The sequence below is a fragment of the Rhinolophus sinicus genome, linkage group LG03, assembly GCF_036562045.2.
Source record: "Rhinolophus sinicus isolate RSC01 linkage group LG03, ASM3656204v1, whole genome shotgun sequence".
Classification (NCBI taxonomy): domain Eukaryota; kingdom Metazoa; phylum Chordata; class Mammalia; order Chiroptera; family Rhinolophidae; genus Rhinolophus; species Rhinolophus sinicus.
The window spans coordinates 185223426-185247488 of NC_133753.1; the positions used below are offsets into that span (position 1 = coordinate 185223426).

Genomic DNA, 24063 nt, shown 5'->3' on the forward strand with positions numbered 1-24063 from the left:
TAAAGATGAAGCAATTCTGGCATAAACTATAGAATAGCTTTTTTGAAGCATTGATTTTCACTGGAGACAGAAGTCTTGATACTAACAATACCTCAGACCACTCGACAGGAAAAGAGTGGATGATGAGACACTTCATTAATTGAATGATAACTAGTTCTCCATGCACAGAAACCATTAAGAAGACTTTTTGTCAAATTTATCACCTTGTGGTAGATAAGAGTAAATAAAAAATAAAGGATAATTGCAAGTTCTCAGAAACGGTCTCCATTTGTTCCAGCCATATAGCTTCCTTTTATGATTCCTTCTGCTGTTATTAAATAAAATGCATGAAAAAATAATACTATCTAAAATGTCCCACATTTGAATGTAGAATACAGTTTAAAACAAATTTTAAAGAAAGAGTCTCATCAAAAGTTCTGGTGCCTAAATAATAATGAAAAGATAAATATAACCGTTTATTGTTCATTGGAAATGAGAAAACAAAAAGATTTTGTTACTGATATTGCTGTTTGACAAAGAATCCTAGCACCTCAATCTAAGTGAATATGACAAGCTTATATATAAACAATATAAATTAAAGCATTCTGTGAAATAAGCCCCAAATAATAGTTTTCTTCAAAATTGTGTAATTGGCTTAACTATGAAATAATTTGCTGTGAATTAAAATTCAAACACATTCATACATATGCCTCGAATGATTATTAAATATCTAAAAACCCACAAATGTAGATAAATCTATAAAACATTAAATAACATTTGTACTTTATTATAATTAATGCTTATAAAATATTAAATATCTGTTATATTAGTATGTCATTATATTATATACATTTTTACACTTAAATGTATTATATTTAGAAAATAATCCATAGTCTATAAAATATTAAACAACAGACATTTTAATATTTTACCCAGTGCATAAAATGAGGATCCCAAATATCTCCTAGAATTGATAATTATTTCATTTAAGAAAAAAAAAACAAAACATTACTGTGAATGAATTACCCTGTGTCTTAACTTATATTTAAAATTGTTTAACTTTTTCTCTAAACCATTTCCACAAGAGTCGGAGATGGGTAACTAGGTATTGCTGTTTTGTGTGACATGTGATTACCTGTTGTATTTTTCTAAGTCATATAAGCCCTACTTGAGAAAACATTATGATATAATTTATCACAACATTGTATTTGAAATCTATAAACCTTAAATGTTTTTATTGTGGTAAAATATATACATAATATTAAATTTACCGTTTTAGCCATTTTAAGTGCACAATTCAGTGACATTAAATACATTCACATTGTTGTGCAGCCATCATCACCATACATCACCAGAACTTTTTCATCACTATCTTTGCATTTATGCTCATGGTCAAAAACAATGTGCATTTCATAAGTTTTTATTTTATGTATTTAAACATGAATTTATAGAATTCACATGAAAATGGCTAAGAATGGAGTTGCATGCATGAGCTACTGTCTCCCCTTTCCACTTTTTATTCACAGTTCTGATATTTCATGTTCTGAGATCCTGCCCTTGTTTTGTTTAGGGAACTCTGATAAAGATAACTGAGATAATTGACACTTTCTAATGTTTTACTCTTTGCATTCCAGTATCACCTCTTATTCGGAGATTGTAATCTTCAGGTCTGTTCTTAAGTGAAATCTTTCCCCATATCCTGACTGATATTTATTCCTTTAGGACTTTAAAAAATATGTTGGTGTTTTAAAGCCCCATATTAAAATTAAAGCATTGATCAGACTTTATATTTTGAGCTATGCTTTATAGTACTACATAAATACTTAACAATATTTTATGGCTTGAAAATGCTTTTGATATTAATTCAGAATAAAGTCTTAAAGGATTCAGACACCTCAGTTGATGCTGGTGAAAGAGAGAGAGACTCTCTTTTTTCTTCAAGGGCAAAATAAAAAGAGTATTTGTCTATACAAAGTAGTCACTCTTTTAATAGTTTTTGCATATAGTTTTTAAGACAAGAAATGATAAGAATGTAACAAGAGCAAGGAAAGCAATAGATGTTAATCAGCATTAAGGAAGGAAAATGTGTCAGGGAAATAGACAGTTATTAAGGTAAAACAATGCATGTTACCTTTTTGTAATAGTTTTCTTATGCGTCCTGAAATTCATGACTAAAAATGTACTGCTGACAACGGTTTCCTTGCATTATGCATTGCTACACTTCATGAGAACTCTGTGTGATTCTCATTGCCTTATTTTTAAATAGAATGCACCCAACAGCAGATAGAACTAAGAGCGTTTGGCCTTGAAAGGAAAATACTCCAAGGGAAGGTGATAGACACATGCCTTTTGGAATTTGTGGAGCTGTCATGTGCAAGACTTAAGCGGTATTCTATGCTGCCTGAGAAGTAAAGGGCTATCAATGGCTGCTATGAGTTCCATGTAGAAAGAATTTTCATTTCATTCATATATATGATGTTAATATTTGTCCATAAATAAGGAAGTGCCTCATGAGATTGTGAGCTTTAAATTACTGGAAATGCTAAAGCAGATGTTGAGTGATGAACCAGTGGGGCTCGATTTGATTATTAATTCATTTGATGCATGTTTAATTAGAATCAATGGCCTGACAGTGCTTTGCTGCTAGGATACGGAGATAAGTCAAGTATATCTTCAAGTAGACCCCATTTACTATGGAGAGGTCATCTAGTCCTCAGAAGATTACATTTTATTTTATTTTATTTTACATTTGTTTGCTGTGGGATGCAATTCTATGATACATATGATAGTGCTACCTCTGGGCACTAGATATAGACTGATGGGTGGGGAGGATTTCCTGGGAAAGGAACTCCTGGGAAAATGACTTCTAAATCCTAAAGAAGAGTTAAGGTGTGTAATAGGTGTAAAGTTGGACCATATGGTTTCTAAATTTTCTTTCTACTTGTCCTCAAAATACATTGTTGGCAACGTTTTTTTTGTTTTTTGTTTTGTTTGTTTCTTTGTTTTTAATATCATACACCTCATCTGTGTATTGATGGACAGAACATTTTGTCAATATTGCTTACAAATGCGTTCGCTTTTAAAAATCCATTTCATATTTAAGGCCAATTTAAGACTGTAATGAAATGAAATCAGTAATTTTTTATATAAACTGTTGCAAAAGCAAGTCTCTCATAACTTTTTAAAAATAATTTGCGGAATTGAAAAAAAAACAAACTTATATTCTCATTACAAAAATTAAGGCTTCTGTCTTTTAACTATCATTATTTTTGCTATCCTACTATCTCTTACTGTGTTTCCCCGAAAATAAGACTGGGTCGTACAATTATTTTTGCTCCAAAAGACGCATTAGGGCTTCTGTTCAGGGGATGTCATCCTGAAAAATCATGCTAGGGCTTATTTTCCAGTTAGGTCTTATTTTCAGGGAAACACGGTAGCTATTCTTAATAGACAGGTGGATTAAAACACTGTATTTAATAATGCTTCCCCCAAATCCTTGTTTAAAAAAGGTTAATGATGACATGGCCAATATTTGAGCCTGTGATTTACTAAGAAAGATCATTTTCAGGTGCACAAATAACTTTCAATCAAGTTTTTTTTTTCTTCCATAATACACCAGGTACACTACATATAAATTTATACGAACAACCCCATCTTACTCAAAATTACATCATGAGTTTTTTTTTATAGTCTTCATCAAAAAAAACAACAACTAGTCTTAAATAAATCTGATAATGCTTATTTGCTCTTTTTCATAGCAGCTTAATGTGTTTGTGTGTAAAGTACATATAAAACATATTTATACATTTTCATATTGGAAATGTTCATATGGGAAATGTATTGAGTAAAAATCATGTATACACATACACACACACATATTGATATTGGAAATGATCTGTTTAAAAACAGGGCAATGCCAGGTGCATAGGAATCAAACCCATTTATTTTTAAAATATAAACATTAAAAGGCAGGCAGAAGCCACATAGCTTAAAGCATATAGGACCAGGAGACTGAGATGCAGAGATGAAGAATCTTAGTTAAGATACTTACAAATGAAACATTAGGATCCCAGAGGAAAAGAGAAAAGAGAGACTGGCATAAAAGGCTGTCAGTATCAATGCATGAATAAAGCAGGAGTAGCAAAAAAACAAGGCAAGTTCTTTTTTTTTTTGCAACCATTTTGCTCCAACAGTTAGAAGAAAATTTAAACTGTGGTTAAATCTGAATTTGCAGCAGAACATCATTTGGTAAGTCAATGGTGGAAATAACTGATAAAACAGGGATTTATATTCAGTTTGTCATTTGGATGTTATACCTTGTGTTTGACAATTTATAATATATTTGTTATTCATACATGTTATCTTATATAAGATGTAACACTATCAAAGGCACATGGTTTATGACAAATGCTCTGCAGTCTCCCAAAAACCATTAGCTATAGTTTGGAATTTGTTACAAAATTTATATAGAATGTTACTTGCAAGAAATCTAGAAGGTTTTAGTTATTTCACTATGAATAAATATAAGTATAAATTAGTTCTGCACTTGGACACAAGGTCAAAAAATGAATAGAATATGTAAATATGCATATACATTAAATGATTCATGATTATCAATTTAATTATTTAGAGATTCATTCATTTATTCAGGCAGTCATTCAACTAGTGATTTGGTCAACACATTCTGATTAAATCTCTTGTGAATGGCAGGCACTGCCCTAGATGGTGGAGTAACTTGTTGACAAGAGCAACAAGGTCCCTACGTGGCAAAGTTTAATGAGATCTAAGTAAAAATAATCTGTGGCTAAAATAATTAAGACAAATGCTGAAAGACAAAATAATATACAGGAAGGAGATATTTCATGGGTTTAAAAAAATAAAGTAATATAGTTATCCTACAAATTTAAAAATGAAAAAGACAATGGCAGTCTTTAGTAATCTGTCATGGTATAACCACTTAATTTTTTCAGTATATGTAACTTTCTCTATATTGTTTGACAATTTCATTCTCTTTTAAAGATAGGATCATTCTGTATCAATCTTGTGTATCAATCTTGTCTGACCTAGTTGACTTAATGCATGATGACAGTCGTTTAGAGCTGATACATTGTTCTTTAACCATAGTCCACATTGCTGCACAACCTTTCATTATATGACTATTACCATAATATGTTTAATTATATCCTAGCCAATGGATAGTTTGGGCATTTTATTTTTTACAAGACACATAATTTTTGTTAGCATCTTTGCTGATGAATCTAGGTAGAATCATTTTCTTGATGCAGACTATTTTATTTCGGAAAACACAATATTGGCAATATTTATCTTTTGTGTGTTTTTTTTGTTTGTTTTTTTTTTCCTTTAAGGTGTTATTAGAACAGCTTTGCCAAACATGGACAGGGAAGTCAAAGAACAATACCAAGTCCTCATCCAAGCCAAGGACATGGGTGGACAACTGGGAGGATTAGCAGGAACAACAATAGTCAACATCACACTCACGGATGTCAATGACAATCCACCTCGATTCCCCAAAAGTACGTGCTTTGCTGTTAAGTCAAAATGAGTGCAGCTTTGTAAAAATGTCCTTACATTTCATTGAATGCTGTAGGAATTGTAATAATTTTCCACATATCTTTGGTCTTTAAGAAGGGGAAGGTGATGCATAAAAATTAAATGATTTCAGAATTCCAGTTTTCTATTATTAGAATCATGTATGATGTGATATTAATATAAAATAATATAAATGAGTCAAAAATTAAACAATGAGTCTTATACTGTCGATCCCTATTGAGGTAAAATATTCACAATAGATTGGGATCTTGCTCCAATTTCTTATTAATTAAAAAAGGTAATAGGCATATGAAAATTCCAATGTGATTTAAGACACATGTATGACGTATATTCCACTATATTATTTGCTATATATTAATTAGCATAAGAATTATCTGCCTTATTTTTAGCAGTTCTATGTGTTGAGTCATTTTCGTATACTTTTGTGTACCAGATGATAATACTGTAATGCTATTCACATACCTTTAGTTCTATTTTATTTTACTTTTGCAATAGGTGAAAATTGCTAGTTTTTATGATAATAGAATGATTCATACCTGTATCTTTTCTGTAACTCAGTTTCTTGTTGAAGATGTGTAGTTCTCATGTGTGTTACATCTAGTTTTCTTTTGCAGTATTACATTTAACACCAATAGGTACTTGTTCGATTTTTGTTACATTTTCAAGGGTTAGTTCAGCGTTCCTAGGACTTAGGATGCAGAAACTGAATGTCTCTATCACTGGTTAATTAAGGAAGTTGAGTAAATCACTACATACTCATTTACATGAATAGTTTAAAAAACCAAAACAACATGATTTTCCTCTTCCAGCTCCAGAAGAGGAGCTTGAGTTCATTTAATCAAGTTATGCAACACTGAGAATATTTAACTAAATTGGCATTTTATTTATTTAGCTGCATATTTTTCCATATTGTCATTTTTTTCTTAAATTTATCAACTTATATATATTTTTATGGAAATATTTTACTTACTTAGTGATCATAAAGCCTAATGACCAAATGTTGAGTGATGTTTAGAAATCACCATACTTTAACAAATATGATATACGTGACAAATGGCTAGTATATAACATGTTATGATTAATAACACAGGGTCTTAGAGTGACACTTTCCCTTACTTTGCTATTAACAGGAACAGAAAAAAATATACATAAACATTAAACAAGAGAAAGAAATAATGCATTTGATTATCTAGCATATGACATTAACAAAGAATATTTCACCAACCCAGAAAGCACTGTGTGACAAGCTGGAATAGCTAATTGAGGAAGGAGATTTGAGAGATTATTCTACCTTTATAATTAAATGTGGCATTGTGACCTTGGGTCCTGTTTTGGGTTTTGTGCATACAAAATATGTTCAGTCTAGAGTATAGGAAATAGCAGAGATATTACTAGATAGTGTCAATATTCTTATTCACAGAATGCTGAGGTTTTTTGGATGAGGGATATAAAACTCACCCAGTCGAGGGATATAACTCTTGTGGGTATGGATGAAGGATGGTTTGTAAATGTTTGCGCAGGGACCCAGATAAATAGGCTGAGATGCAGGGAAATGAAATGTCTCAATGGGAGAGAAGCTAGAGTATGTTTAGGAAACCATGATGGTGTGTTCAGGTCCACCGAAACAGGAAGATCACTTCTAGATCTTTCCTTGTGCAAAGAAAATCTGGAGAAAGCAGCAGGCTTTTTTTTTTTTTTTTTAATTTATTCATATTGAATCTGTAGATCTAAGGGTAACTAGATGAGGCCCACCAGGTAAGATGTGAAGCTAAGGGCACTGGAACTTATAGAGCATTTATTTACATGTTGTGTCAAGAACTTCATCATAATCATATTTCTTTGTATAACTCTGTAATGCATAGTTTCCACATTTTACCATTAAGAAAATTGAGGCTTAGGTGTACAATTCTGTAATATATCATCTATATATCGCTTTTGTGTTCACCCCCCTATGTAACTTTACTAACAATCGTCACCCCAATAAACTTTAATTAAAAAAAAAAAAAAAAAAGAAGAGAAAACTGAGGCTTAAAAAGATTAAAAACCTTGCTTAAGTGACAGAGGTTGTTTTCTTTATCTGAAGTTTAAATTCCTTCTGGTTTGACATAATACGAAAATTAAGTTATTCTTTCCTTTTACCTGCCACTCTACAACCGTGCTTTTAGAATATAATCTGCAAAAGAGTCATATGGCATATGTTAAATTGTCACCATAAACAAAGAAATGAGAAGACAGGAGAAGTATACCAAGTACATCGCTGTGATCAATTATTTTCTGCTTGTGATACATGTATATTTGAACTATAGCCTGAACTAATAGATGAGAGATATTTTGAATCATGAGTAAAAAGGGGACTTTTACATTTTGCATGAATAAAAAATTAATTCCCTTGAAATGTTGCATGCCTTTGTGTCAAGCCCTTTTCACTGTACTGTCATTTTGAATTACATCCTTCAGAGGAAAAGACAGAATCCATTTATAAACAGAAAAGCCATCTCTTTAGAAGGCAATGCTCTTTTGCAGGAATATTTTTCATGGGGAGCAACTGTACTGCATATATGGCATAAAATTACAAACTGAAATAATGCCTTTTGAATGTAAAATCCGTGATAACACATTTTCCATATATAACTTACAGAGAATTCTCCCCAAGTAGCTATATTTGTTCATGTCTGTTAAGCAATTACATTAGAAAAAAGAACAAATATCTTCCTTCAGATGAACTTCATGAGCTACAATTATCATTGCTTAAAATGCACAACCTAATTTCTTAAAATTTATTAATATAGTTTTGTCTCTGTGTGTGCACATATACATATGTAACATTATTAAGCACCCATTTACATTCGGTTTTCTCTGAATCTATTAGAGATGAAAAAAATTGAATAACACATGCATTTGTATCATGCAAGTATAAATAGTTTGCTATTTTATTGTTGGAAAATAAATGGTTCCTGGGAAATCACAACTTCCTGCAAATTTGATATGATTATGGTGACAATGATATTGAATAATAAAATACTATGTGTCACGCACGATGCAAAGTGATTTGCATATATATTCCTATTTAACTCTTATCATGACTGTGTAGTATTTCCTCAATTTTAGGAATAAATAGCAAGGCTATATTGTTAGAAAGCTATTTAACTTGTCAAAGATCACACAGCAATTAGGTAAGAGAACCAAGACTTAATCTTACACAAGGACTTCAGGACACTAGCTTTTTATTTTTATCTATTTTTTTAAACTTTATCACATTTATTGGAGTTACATTGGTTAGTAAAATTATATAGGGTTCAAGTGTACATTTCTATAATACTGTATCATATATTTGACACTCTTTTCCCTTTTCTACCACCCCACTTTCCCCCTTACCCTCTGGTAACCACTAAACTGTTGTCTGTTTTTATGAGTTTTTGCTTGTTTATTTTGTTTATTTGTTGCTCTCAGTTTTTTATCCCATATATGAGTGAAGTCATATTGTCTTCGCCTTTTTCTGTCTGACTTACTTCTCTTAGCATGTTAATCTCAAGATCCATTCATGTTGTTGCAAATGTGTCACGAACAACTGCTAGGCTCACTGTCTGTGCTGCACTCTCTTCCTGCAAGTCAGTGGGACTTCCATCCATGAGATGGACCCCGGGGGCTACTCAGCACTGACCAAGGTCTCTGCAGTAGTCTATGGCCTGAGTGAGACCTAAAGCCAATTACACAGGTTCAGGTGCCTTTCAATATGATCTTTAATCCCACAGTAATACAGGTTACAAATATTCAATACCCATAGCAATAACCAGTACTCAAGCACAGCAATGGCATTAAGCATATAATCACTATAATAAGGAGGGTTAACAAACCCATCTCAGCGTTAACAAAGTGTCCACATGTGCACAAACTTGTTTGTCATAAGGACTTCCTTCAGATGTCACCTTCCATGTCCTCTGTGCATGTCCAAAATGGAGTTACTCTTGCTCATATAATAGAATGACTCTTGCTCACACAAAACTCATTCCAACAGTTTTCAGGGGTGGTCTACACAAAATGGTGGCATTTCATCTTATGGCTGAGTAGTATTCCATTGTATATGCTTGTGTGTGTGTGTGTGTGTGTGTGTGTGTGTATCACATCTTCTTTATCTGATCGTCTATCAAAAAACACTTTGGCTGTTTCCATGTCTTGGCCACCATAAATAATGCTGTATTGAACATTGGAGTACATATATATTTATGTATAAATGTTTTCAGATTTTGGGGGCAGATAGTCAGAAGAGAGATTACTGGGTCGTGTGGTAATTCTATTCTTAATTTTTTGAGGAACCTCCACACTGTTTTCCATTGTGGCTGTGCCAGTTTACATTCTCATCAGCAGTGTATGAGGTTTCTTTTTTCTCCACAGCCTCTCCAACACTTGCTATTATTTGTCTTGTTGATCATAGCCATTCTAACCTATGTGAGGTGAAAGCTCACTGTGGTTCTCATTTGCATTTCCCTAATAGCTAGTGAAATTGAGCATTTCTTTCCCATATATCTGTTGGCCATTTGCATGTATTATTGGGAGAAGTGTCTGTTCAGGTTCTCTGCCAATTTTTTAACTGGATTGTTTGTTTTTGTTGGTATTGAGTTGTACGAGTTCTGTATACATTTTGAATATTAGCCCCTTATCAGAGTTGTTGTCTGCAAATATCTTCTCCCATTCGGTTGGTTGCCTCTTTGTTTTGTTGATGGTAACTTTTGCTGTACAGAAGCAAAAGCTTTACTCTCCCTGAAAGGCAACTTGCTTCTAAAACCTTTGTTTGGCCCCAAAGACCCCACACAAAATGTAAAACACTGTCCAGAAAAAAGGTAGTAGTATTATTTTATAAATAAAAATAATGCCTGGTATATTAAAAGGGATCTCCTTGCAGTAATATAAGGGCAAAATATTTTTGTTGTAAAACCTTTTCCATAGAGTTATAAAGCTACCATCTACTTTTATCAAGGATATCTATAGTGTGTTCCCATGTGTTAAAATAAGCTACAGAAAATATTTGATGGTTTCCATTACTTGAATTTTAAATGTCAGAACTGTCTAACAAGCTGATCTAAATTATGCATTATGGGATCAAATCAATTAAGTGACATAGTTAATTCACATGAAGCAACATATTCATACTTTTCCCACTTGGTCTCTTTCTTCCGTATACCAATTTTATAATGAACATTAAAACAACTTACGTGGAATAAAACACTTCTTTTACAATTTTGGATGAAAAAGAGATAATTTATATGAAATGTAAAGAAGTTCTTGTTGCATTGTCCTTTTTTAATACAATAAGGAAGTAATTGAACTGTTTGTATGGTAAATGAGTTCAAATGTAGAAAATAGAACATTAATATTTGTTCTAAGATAATTTTCTAGTCATAAATAAAGCAGTGTTTTAAAGTAAGTATGTTTTAACCAAATAGCTATCAACATGTTTATACTGATTGTTTCTAGCTAAAGGAATGGTAATTTCATTTTACTTTAGATTGAATAAAACACAGTTGCAGGACTAAACTAATCTATAGACTTTCTATTTGCTTGATACTCCCCAAATTATTATCATTGAAGTAAAGAAGAAATCCTTTCTCACATGAAGTTTCAGTCCTTTTATTCTATTAGTGTACGTGTTAGAAAGACTGCAGGGTAGCCTTGAGTGATCCCAGCTTATTTAGACTGGTATCTAATAGCTTTATCCTAAAAGAGTTTATAGCACAGTAATTTACCGTGTGTGTACATTATGATAATGATACTATTTTTAAGCAATATTACCCAGAGTAGAATGTATTCCCTGATTTTTATTGCAATTTCCCTAGTTTTCTTAAAATGCTTAGGTTTATTTTATTATCTTTGCAAGACATGAAAATCACATTAATCATCCCTTAAAAATTCCTGCAACTATTATATCTATATCATCTATATATATATCTATATCTACATATCTATATATCTGTGTATCTATATCTATAGCTATCAATATATAGATACAGAGATAGAGAGAGACAGAGAGAGGGAGACAGGGACAATTTTTTTTGCTTCTTAAGAGGTATGAATTGAATGATATAGTCTTTCTCTTCTCAGCCAACAACGCACTCTATAAGATGAATATAAAAACATATATATATATATATATATATATAGAGAGAGAGAGAGAGAGTATATATATAATATATATATATATTTTACATTCATCTTATAGAGTATATATATATATATACTCTCTCTCTATATATATACTCTCTCTCTCTCTATATATATATATATATAAATATATATATATATTTACATATATATATATATATATATATATATATATATATGTATATATATATAAAATGCAATGCATTTCCAAAAGAGGAATATGATCATAATAATCATTGGTATAAAGAGGCCACGATAATTAGATATAACTGGGATAATTAAGACAATGTTTATGAAGAACATGGATGAGAAGAAATTTACAGTAAGAATTTAATGGAATGAAATAAAGAGGATGTTGGTTACAGACAGCCACAATCCTGAAATGTAAATATTTATATATCTCTGTGTGTTTTCTAGTAGCGGGGCAATATCGTATGTCAGTATGTTAGAAAAATAACTTTGATGACTTGTTAAAGACTGAAGTAGAGAGTGGCTGTGACACAAACCTAAGACAGGTGTTTGGAATAGAGAAGTCGAGGCAGACGTGAGAGGTGATTTGGTAGCAAAATGGAAAGGACTTTGTGATCTGTTGGATTCAGAGTTAGGTAAGGTAAAGAGCATGTGAAGAAACGGTTTCTGTAGGAAGATGGTTCCTTTGTTGATATGCTGAAATTTGAATCAATGAACAGAAGATGGTTGAAAACATGGGGTTTCTCAAAGATAAGTCAGAGTCAAAGAAACATTCCTGAGAGACATAAACATAGAAGTGATGAATGAAATTAGAGGCCTCAATCTCAATGAAATTAATTATATGAAAGAAGATATAACTCTCTTTAAATTTTTCATATAAGAAAATCTAGGAATGAGAATGAACAAAAATATAAGGAGAGCCTTAAACAAATTACCTCAAATCTTTAATACACTTCTGACAATTGTGGTAATTTTTAATCATAGATGTAATGGCACCCTAAATTCACCATTATTCCACATATTTTGATTTTTTTCTATTTAATATTTGCTTTATTATTGGTCTTGGCATTTATATAGGGAAGAACATTAGACTTCTGAATTATTTCTTTATAAGCATTAAACAGAATATAAGCAATACCAAAAAAAAAAACACTTTATACCTGCTAAATCTATTTAATTAATAAATATCTGACATAAATTATATGACTCAATGAATAATGTTTCATTGACTGCTAGTTTTATTGAAGTGTAAATGCAAAACAAGTCTATATCAAAAATTTTTCTACTGTATAAAGAGGATGAAAAAAATGTAATCGCTTCCTTCAAGCAGCTCTGTATATAATGAGGATATTGTTAAGTTAATGGGCAATTATGGTACCTTAACTAAAATGAATGATAGGTTTAGGCACACAATAACATATAAATATATAAGAAGGACACCAAAGTTATTACAAAATAGATATGGCAGGATTTTGAAAGAAATAGTATCAACATCGATTTATGAAACCTATAGTAAGAATTAGCAGTGGGAAAGCAAATGTGTCCGAAAATATTTTAGACCACTGCAAAAGTATGAAGCGTTATTTAAGGAATTGTTAAAAAAAAAAAAAAAAAAAGGAAGTGAAAAGACAAGTTTTGATCAAAAATGACTTTAAGCTACTCTTGAAAGAATAGGGAATAGCATTTATTCAAAGGTAAATGAGGAGTGGTAGGCAGATGTCATATTTTAGGCATAAGCGACGAAATAGGGAAGAGATAGAGAATATTCAAGTAATAAAATATAGGTAAATACAGTAAAGTTAATCCATGGTGTACATACATGATGGATGCATGAATATATGAAAAATACTCAGAGATAAAATTTGAAGATCAATGATCTGGATACTATATAAAAAAAAAAAAATTTGACTTAAGGAAACCAAAATATTATGTGGGAAAAGACTATTACTAATTTCACTTTTCCAGACTATCTTCATGTTTCAAAAAAATAATCTCTGAGAAATGCAAACTTTGGGTAAATGTTCCAGGTAAATTTCAATTTCAGGCATTGTTAAGGAGCTTAGTTTATAAGATATTGAGTTTATTTATAATTTGTATTAAAACTACTAGTATGGTATATTTTTTCTGAAATTAATGGGCAGTATCAATGAGAATTATCCATGTACCAAAATTTAGGTGGATCAGAAATTACATAGGCAAAGACAAAAGAAAGGCTTACATATTTAATGGAAGTTTTAAGGGAATATTAAGTGTACTCCATAAAATGGATGAACAATGGAAAGATCGATGCACTTCACATGTTATGAGCTCGTGCCAAGATATCCATTATTTTTACTATTAGGTAATAGGGATAGTGGTTAGTATATAAATTACATTTATTAAAAATACATATTTTTGAGAATCAAACACTTTTTCTTCTGGAAATCATTAAATAATGTAAATATATTGTGTTTTATATCTCATTTGGAATTGGTTTGGTTAGGACTTCAAAAAATAACATTATGAAGGATAATTAGTTTTGTTAAGAAAGATAGATACCTGTTTATTGAATTAAAAAATTTGTAGAACCATAATGTCAAACATAAAAATTTGTACTTGAAAGCTAGGAAATATGTATCAAGAACGGGAGAATTGGAAGAACAGAAAGATGTCATAAATTTTCCTTTCTTTCTTGGATACTAAGCAGAAGTCATTTTATCTGTAGAGCCATATCCCTTTCCCAGAATGCTCTTACAATTCCTAAGGCTATTTTCTCTATATCTTCATTAATTTTGCTCTATAAGCACTGAAAAGAAAAACTTTTCCCGAGTCTATCCAACCCATTCAATTTACCCTTAATTGGAATTTGCGTTCATCAGTGCAGCTGAATTTAAGAAACTTTTGAATTATTTTCATTTTAAAAAATCTTATTTGCTAACCCAATAGTCTTCATTTGACTGACACTCAGGCAGTAAAACCACGTGAAGTAAAACCATGGGCAGACCGAAAGGAAGGATAGTTTATTCAAAGATGTCACTTAATTGGTTCACCTCACAGCCTATGAGTGACCAGTTGCATGCTTCCCAATTTCTTCATTTGTAGACTGGTAGAGTGGTGCACTAAAGCTGGCTCTACTAGGTCCTCAGAGCCAGCTGTACACATCTCCCAAATCTGTGTTCAGTGATGTCACATACTTAAAATCAGTCATGCTAGGAGTACTTATACAACAAAATTTGACGAACACTAAAAATAAGGGTGTTTGTCTATTATCCCTCCCTCTCTGACCCGGTTGTTAAACATTTACTAGGACAGCACTGACTAAGAATGATAATAATAGTGTGTTATCTCATAAACCTCATATGACAATAAGATTAGTTAACAAGGGAAAGTGTCTGGAGAATAGAAAGCACTCCACAGATGATTACTGGTATTATTGTTATTTATTAAGTGTCTACTTAAAGAGTAATATCTATTATAAAAGATATTTCTTCCCTTTACACTGATACTAACAGATTTTCTAAAAGTTCATACTTTTCTTGTAACACTCTTCTTCAAGATAGCTTAAGGGATGAAAGTGATAGACACAACTTCTATCTTTGTCGAGCAGCACAGAAAATAGATTGCAGGTGAGGGAAGGTTGGGACGAGCAGACATGTGAAAGTCAGTTACAGACAATCACAATAATATAGACAAGAAGTGTGGGTCATTTGATCTGTGATGATGGTGTCAATGGTTTAAAATGGCAATATGTGGCTAGATTTGAGTCATCTGAAGATATAAAAGAATCAACAGTATTCATGAAGTTTCTATGAAAAAAACAAACAAAACAAAACCAAAAAAAACAGTTCTAGTTTTAGAACCGGGAAGATGGTAATACTACTTGCTGAGACAGTGATTAGTAGTTGAGTTCTTAGAAGCTTGGCAAGTCCATAAGCTCAGTTTTGAATATGTCTGAGATGCCTTGGGGATATCCAAGTAAAGATTTAGAATCGGATAATGTTTTGCTACGTAAGATACTCAAAATATTTGTATAGGCAAGAGTTAAAATATAAAGAAGATTTAGCATAAAGATAGTAAATGAAGTCAGGGGATTGATAGATAAAATTACCGAGGAAGAGCAAAGTCTGGATAAAGACACACTGAGACAATCGCTCTTGACCGTGATTGCAAAGTAGAACAAGAGGGAGTTTAATCAATCCTTGTATTCAGGTCTAAACTCAGAACAATTAATTAGACTCCCTTGGGCAGGCTTTTTATTATTATTCTTTTTAATTTTCTATATCATGCCAATATGCAGCCAAATTTGAGAACTACTGTGGGGACAGAGCCCCAGAAAGCAGTTTCCAGGCTCTCGGCCTCACATGTAAAGCTGCTGGTTCAGGTAGTAAATGACCATCAACTGTGATTGGATGGCCATCAGCTGTGACTAGTTGGCTGTCAGCTGTAACCAGTGAGCCATTGGGCACTAATATAACTGCTGTGGCTATACTAGCAGCAAAATGGGGGCTAGCAAGAAGATGGTGGCTGAGCTAGCAAGAGTGGATTACAGAGAGGTGGATGTCGCCAACGAGAATACAGTGGTATGACTCCCTTATCTATGGCTCCATGGGTGTTCCTTTTTGGCCTCACCATGTCCTGCATTCTTATATGGGGAGCGGGACCAGAGACCCCACTGGACGCCCCACATGACAACTACTTACTCAGATATTGGAGAACACCAACAAAGGAAGCTAAGAAGGGTAAAGATATGAGGTGGGAGAAACCAGGACAATAGAGTGTCACAGATCTTAAGGAGAAATGTGCTTCAGGAAAGATGGAAGAAAAGCGTGTTGAATGCTGCTTAAAAGTTGCCGCTGGATTTAGGGACAAAGATGTCATAGAGATCTCAGGGGGACTGTTTTTAATAGTGGTGGGTTCAAAGACTAGGTTAAAGTTGATTGTGGAATGATTGTCAGATAAGAATGGATAACAGTGACTTTCTTTGAGAAGTTCTGATAAAAAAGGAGGAGAAGCATGGTGGTAGCTAGAGTCAGATTTGGGCACAAGAGAAAATTTTTATAATATGATAAGATATGAACAATGTGTGTCTTCTTGGGAGAATTTCAACTGAGAAGAAAGCATTGAATGCAGAGAAGATAGACTCTCTAATAAATAATACAATACTTACTAATTGCTGGAATTTAATAAGAGGAAACAGAAAAAGGACACCTCAATTGAAACTAGAGAAACGGGTGGAGAAGGTTTACAGCTAATACAAAAGTTAATGTTGACATTTCCATGCAAACTAAGATAAAATGAATTCCACATAACCAAGAACAGTTCCAGAAAAAAAAAAAAAATAGACTTTACAATAGAAATATAAGGATGCATTTCTGCCTCATGAAAATCTCAATCACAACAAGGCTGTTTCTTTCCTTTTAAAACAATTTTTATACAGTGTGGAGTGGAGGGAAAATTTTGGGTGGAAGATTTCTTTGGAGGAGGCCATGCTGAAACTCCATCTAATAAAAGTAAGGGGTTGGGGTGCCTTTCCCTCTCGTCGCAGGTCTAGTGAGGGAAGCTTTCCCGTCAACAAGGACCAATCATGAAATCCAACACATTTTCCCAGAAAATGGGGGAAATATGTGGACTGAGGCCTGCCTCACGCTTACTTAAGTATATTAAAGTGTCTTGGTAAAGAGCAGAGACAGAAGAACAATGTTTTGTTTGGAAAACTAATGACACACAACAAAAGGAGGAGGATTTAGTTAGAAATGTGTAAGCAGAAGGGAAAACCAACCCAGAGTCATATTAAGTCCTGACACGAAGAATTTCCTTGGACTGAGAATCTGTGTCTGTCATGGATCGTTCAGAGATCCAGAGGCTAAGGAGAATGCCATATTAAAGTGGAGGCAATGCTTTTGTCATGGGTCTGTAGGAGGTGAAGCTTCCAAGAGCTTCCCAAAAGTGCCCGTGGAGAGAGTCTGTCCCAGAGACAAAAACTGTCCATATAAGTCAGAACAGCCCAAACCGCTAGCTTTGCCGCCTTCTATGGTGAGGTGAAAACACTCCTGGTAGGTGGATGATGAGACAGGAAATCCCGCCAAGCCATCCATAGCCCAAATTGAAGTTCTGTCTGTTGCTGTCCCCCTTTGGCTTGGAGGCAGGGTGGCAGATGGGAGACGCGTTAATTTTGCATAAGGATCAAAGTACTGATTAATATGATATACTGGAAATTGCTGATTTCCAAACCTAGATTTGAGGAATTAAAGTGAACATCAGACTGTCTATTATTTAACGATAAGCACAAAAGACAAAACTTGCCCCCACCGAAGAAGGTTTAAATAACAGTAGCAGGCAAAGAAAACAAACAAACAAACATGTTTTTATTACATCATGCACGTTGTACTTTTTCAAACCAACAGTAACGCTTGATATAAGATTCTTTGAAGGTTCAGGAAGATGCCTAACTCCTAGGTGATATGATTTAATTTTTCCAATGAAATATGTGACCTGGTCACCAACTAAGAGAGGAAGTAGTAAAAATAGTAAAGCAGAGCTCTATGGTAGAAAGTAGGTCAGTTTGAAATAGAAGTCATGGAGATCGGTAATAAATTACCTGTGAGAGTTTGTATGGTTTGAATCCAATTGTGATGGTGCATTCATTGTTAGTGTCTGAAATTTATAGTGATATCTAACCGCTGCGTCTCATTGTAGTTTTCTTCAGTCAATCACTACTGTTTCTTGAGGGTTGAGTATTGCCAGATTATAAAACAGAAGGACATGGGTAAGTTATACAAGCCATAAGTTAATATGATATTGAAATGATAAACCATGTGTTTCAATTGGATGAGGCAAGAAGACAGGAAAATGATAATGGATTGCTGGATGTAGAGAGATACTGGTAATAATTAATATTAATTTAATTTACATTTGACAATAAAACTGATATTGACCATATATATATATATGTTACATCAGTATCAACTCTTAAGTTGGTAGGCCATAGTGGGAGTAATTAAACAAACAAAATGGGAAGGCATGAGATTATGATCTTTGTTTCTGTTTGGAACGTTTTCTACTAGCTGACCTCACCCGCCGTCACCTAGTTGACTCGGCACAGATTCTCAGCTTAAATATCATTAAAAGTGCATAGAATTATGAACTTTCCTTTATAGCACCAATGTGACTTTGCAATTTTAATTAGTGGGATTATTTATTTGATGTATACCTACCTAATCTGTGTGGCTGGACCCAATTCCAACAGGGGTAGGGGAGGGTTCCCCACATAGCCAAGTAGTTCCTGGAACACCAGCTGGTACAATCCAACCCAATTATGACATATCAAGGTAACATTAGGTTCCACATGTTGCCCCTTGCACCCTGCACAGGACAGTCACAATCCCAGGTCATCTGTGCTTCTGATCTGCTGACTGTAAAGCAAAGATTCCCGTAACCCACTCCTTTGGTTCCAGCTAGTTGCTACAGGGGCTCATAGAACTCAGAGAAACATTTTACTCACTAGATCATACCTTGTAATAAAAGGGTATAACGCAGGAACAGCTGGACAAATGAGATGCGTAGGGCAAGGGATGGGCAAAGGGCGCAGACCTTCCTGGCCCCTTCCAGGTGCATCACTCTCTCAGCACCATCCAGTGCTCACAACCAGGAAGGTCTCTGAAACCATTCCTTGTAATCACATGGTTGGGTCTCTTGGTAACCAGCCACCATCTTTAGGTGCCATACAAAAGTTTCCTTATTAACCTAACAAAAGAAACCTTTCTATCTCTCATCACTTAGGAACTCCCAAGGTTTTCAGAAACTCTGTGCCAAAAACTGGGACTGAAGAAGACCTAATATATACATACACTTCTTATTATAAATCATATCACACTCCCCCACTAGACTATAAATACCATCAGGATAAACACAGTATTTTTGTTTGTTTGTTGTTTGTTTTTTCTTCATCATTCCATGGAGGAGGCTACTAAAAATTGTAGTGGAATTAAATATAAAAAATGTGAGTTATTGGAAGACTCAATCTATTATCCAAAGGGAATTTAAAAAGGACAACTCAATATCCAGTCTTATTTTTTTGTGTTGTGTTTGGCTGCTCAGAACTAAAAAGTTTAGAGGAATTAATTTATCATTGCTCTGAGAAAAGAAATATTACTATCATTAAATACAATTTATAGAACTTAATCCATTAATATGCTAGAAATTCTGTGCATGGCAATTCATATTCATGTATATGGTTAATTAAAATCTAGACTGGGCAATTATTACTTTTATAAAGGTGAAGTGATTTAGCTAATGCAGTAAAACTCTTCATGCAAATACTTGACACTTCCAAAATTGTGTTCATCTTAGATTCATCCTAAGAATGAGCAGGAATAGATTTATCTGTCATTACTGAGGCATTCCATTCACTGTATGTTTACTATGCTTGACTAAAATCCAGCTTGAATCCAGCTTTATCAGGATAATTCTTCCTCGTGGATTGTTTATCTATTACTTTAATCTGGGCTTATTGAAAATACAAAAAGCTTCAGGCTTTTAAGGAAATAGAGAGCATAAAATGTTCTTCAACCACTAATATATATAATATATAATATATATATATATATATATATATATATATACTTTTATTCTTGAATCCTCCAATTTTCAAGATATGAGAAAAATGTTTCAGTTGAAATTAAAATGACTGTTCAGAACTCTTTTAACACCTCCCTTTTTTTCATCTCCATACCTGTATAGGCAGTTTCCTGTTGACTATTATAATTCCTATAGGAAAATATTACAATATAGATATAGAAGTTATCTATAAAATATGATTTAAAAATAAGTAGTAATAATAGATAGTAGTTAATGAGTTTCATGCACTAATGTATTAGTGACTTTTCAGACACAAATCAAAGGGTAGGTGTAATAATAAAAACAATAGCAATATAATTATATTTATTTGTTATTATCATCACAATTTTACAGATTAGAAAAAGGAAAGATTCAATGTTTGCCCAAGGTCACAGATCCAATAAGAGGCTATAACAGGTATACAGTTTATATAAAGTTCCTGTTTACTCACACAGATATGTTGCTTTTGTTTCCTTATCATTTGCTTTAGAATAGGTGAAGACATATCATGTGCTGTTTTACTTGATTAAATAATTAAAATAATAAAATATTGATAAAGCAACACTGTATTTCAATGCAATTAGATGGTAAATCTCACACATACATACTCACAAACATGGAGGATCATGGTTTGAACCACTTAATGTTTGAATTCAATCACTGAATCAACAATTTTGTAGTAGTATGCATTTATTTTCCTAAAGTTTAAATGTAAATGTAGTACTTCAAGTAACCATCTGTTTAGGTGAGAACCATCAGATGTCACCTGACATCTGTTTAGGTGATGTCAAATATATTTTTAAGTTCTTAAAAATGTTTAACATTCTTATCAATTTGAAATAATTTTTAATTAAACCTTCCAGTACTTTTAATACTCTAGTATTTTTAAATACCAATTATCTCCAAATTAATTATTTGTCTTACAGGTAAAATCCGTGCACAGTTAAACATTGAATTTTTATATTTTGATTTTAAATAACTTTAGATTAGTCATTATGATATAATCAATATATTAAAAAATGTACATCAAAATAGAATATGCAATAGATTATTCCTTTTTTTTTTTTTAAATTTGCTGATCTTATCACTGATTGTTGTTGCAGTATTGTATAACTCATTCACTTCATGTATCTTATCAAGTCTTAAAATCTTTATTTCTGAGTGAATTATAACGTTAATTTATATTTTGTTAAGTAAATATGTCTCTCTTGGTGATTTTTAGCAATACTTGGAAGTTTCTTCAAAGAAAGACAAAGCAGAGAAGAAGAGAAATATATTGTATTTCTTTTGTCCTTAGGTATCAACGAATGTCCTTGACACACATACATACACACACACACACACACACACACACACACACACACACACAGTGTGAGTCATAAGAATTCAAAGTATACTTTTTTAAAAGACATAGTTACTGAGAGGATGCCCACTTAGTCTATAACTGAGTAACAGATACTTTTACCTTTGGAATTAACAGGGAACATAATCTGTAAGAAGTTACAAAACTTATTCACAGTAATTCCACCTTAGTTCATTGCATGATTTTTTTTGCCTTTTCTATGGGAACCTGGTTATTTTTGTGAAGTGTAGTGTGTATATTTGATGAATATGTAAGTATATATTTTTATTGATTCTGTGAACAATTTCTTGTCACCTGTTTTATTTTTTAATCTGTGTTGTACAGGTAGTGCCATTAAGATACTTCATATGTGTCAAAAGCACACGTAGAAGACGATGGCTGTGTAATTACATAGTATAATCATAAACAATCTAATTTAGGCATAGCTAAGATTACTTCAGTTTTGAATTAATCCGAATGACCCCAGCTTTACTGCTGTTGAGTTTCTAGAAATGATAAAAATGTCAAGTCATTAGAAATGAAATAACAGAGCCTAAATAATCAGACATGACTAATGCATAGTTTCTCTGACTTCTTCCATAGTCTGTGGACTTTATTATCAATGACAGTATTTTATTGAGAAACTCTTATCTTAATGAATGTGTCTTCCACCTTACTGCTTGTATTTCTGCTATGTAAAGAACAGAAAATTCATTGTCCTGTATATTTGCATCTTATGTACACTAAACCTTGATGCACAAAAAAATATGTGAATCACTGTTTTACTTCTTTTGTACCTAAATTTTTGTAGGGCATGTTAGTGGAATGCTATTGAGGCAATCTATTTATTTATTTTTTTTGACAATCCAACTATTTCAATTTATCACAAATTTTTTAATGCCATCAGATAATAATGACATTTTTGACATATTGTATGCTGACAATGTTTTTAAAAACATCTATTTAACTTATATTGTTAGAGCACTACAAAGAATAGCTCTCTTCCCATTTATTGTTATCAGATTCGTAAAACATGCTGTTGTAAAACATATAGCTCACATCTCAGCATATTATCTTAAAAAAAAAAAAGACTCGAAGCTTCATCTGTAGTGTGCATTTTCTGATGTACTTCAGGTTACATTTCAGAGTTTTGCAAATTCTCTGCAGTAGAGGGTCTCAATTATGACAAACTCGTTACCTTCACTAACAGTAATTCCTAAGTGATGACAATAGACTAGATTATTTCCCTAAATTTTTGAATTCTGTTTTTGCTTTTACATGTTCAAATGTAAAGCCAAGTCATAAACCCAATGTGTAACTTGATCAGATAGCATAAGCAGAAATATCACAGCTTTTTAAGTTAGATGCCCATATTTTCTAAAGATTCCATTCAACACCCCTATTCCCACTCCACCCCAAAATTGTACCACCATCGCCACCACACACTACTGTCAATGTTTGAAATCTGAAATCCACTGGACTTGACAGATCCTTATTTCTCAAATCGCTGCTTGCCCTCTAAATCTTTGATATGTATGTATGTATGTATGTATGTATGTATGTATGTATGTATGTATCTATCTATCTATCTATCTATCTATCTATCTATCTATCTATCTATCTATCTATATCTCTGCTGACTATATATCCTATATATCCTGATAGAGGAGGATTTTACAGTACATTATTCTGTTGCTCTATTGCTCTGTTTTATTAGGAAAAAGTCAAGACCTTCCCACACTTATTAATGTCCCATGAGATTGGACCATGACCAGTCATACTGTAGATTTAAGGTTTTTAGTGTTTCCTCAGGTTCTTTATCACCATCACGCAATGAGAGGCAAACAATGTGGAGATGTTTCTGATAAATCATATTTCTATTTAATACACATTAAGAAAGGAAGAAAAAAGGAAAATAAAAATAGCTCACATATCTATGCCTTGTCCTTTATCTTTGTAATTTTCCCTGAGAGTTTAGTACAACTTTAAATAACTGTGTTGCATGCTTTCTTGCCAAATGAAACAAGAATTAAGGCATCCTCATATTTGCTTATATCTCAGGAGTGCTTCAATAAGATAAGGGTTTAATATGGCTATTGGAAAACACGTGTGTTCTGTAGAAAGCTGCTTGCGAAAATCACATTACATTCTGCTAATGTAATCCTGCCTGTTTGAACTCAGACAAATTCCCTTTAAATGTCTGTCTTTACCCTTCTTGTAGACAATGGGTATACAAGGTAGTCTATAATTATATTCTTTCTCTTTGCTGTTTGCCTTAAGTTCAGGCCCTGCTTTAAGTCCTCAAACATTGAGCATCTCCATATGACAACCACTGTGTTAAGTGTTTAGGGAATAAAATCATGAAATACCATGTGTCCCCAAAAATACGACCTAGTTTGACAATCAGCTCTAATGCATCTTTTGGAGCAAAAATTAATATAAGACCAGTA

At 32.8% G+C, this 24063-nt stretch overlaps 1 protein-coding gene across 4 annotated transcripts in view; it reads left to right on the plus strand.

Moving 5' to 3' along the window:
• CDH12 (cadherin 12) overlaps nucleotides 1–24063 on the plus strand; it is an 877868-nt gene that overhangs the window by 804096 nt on the left and 49709 nt on the right. For all 4 annotated transcript variants that reach the window (XM_074329051.1, XM_074329054.1, XM_074329053.1 and 1 more), the window contains one exon: nucleotides 5346–5513. In XM_074329051.1, coding sequence (XP_074185152.1) covers nucleotides 5346–5513 — 168 coding nt within the window. The remainder of the gene's footprint in view (nucleotides 1–5345; nucleotides 5514–24063) is intronic.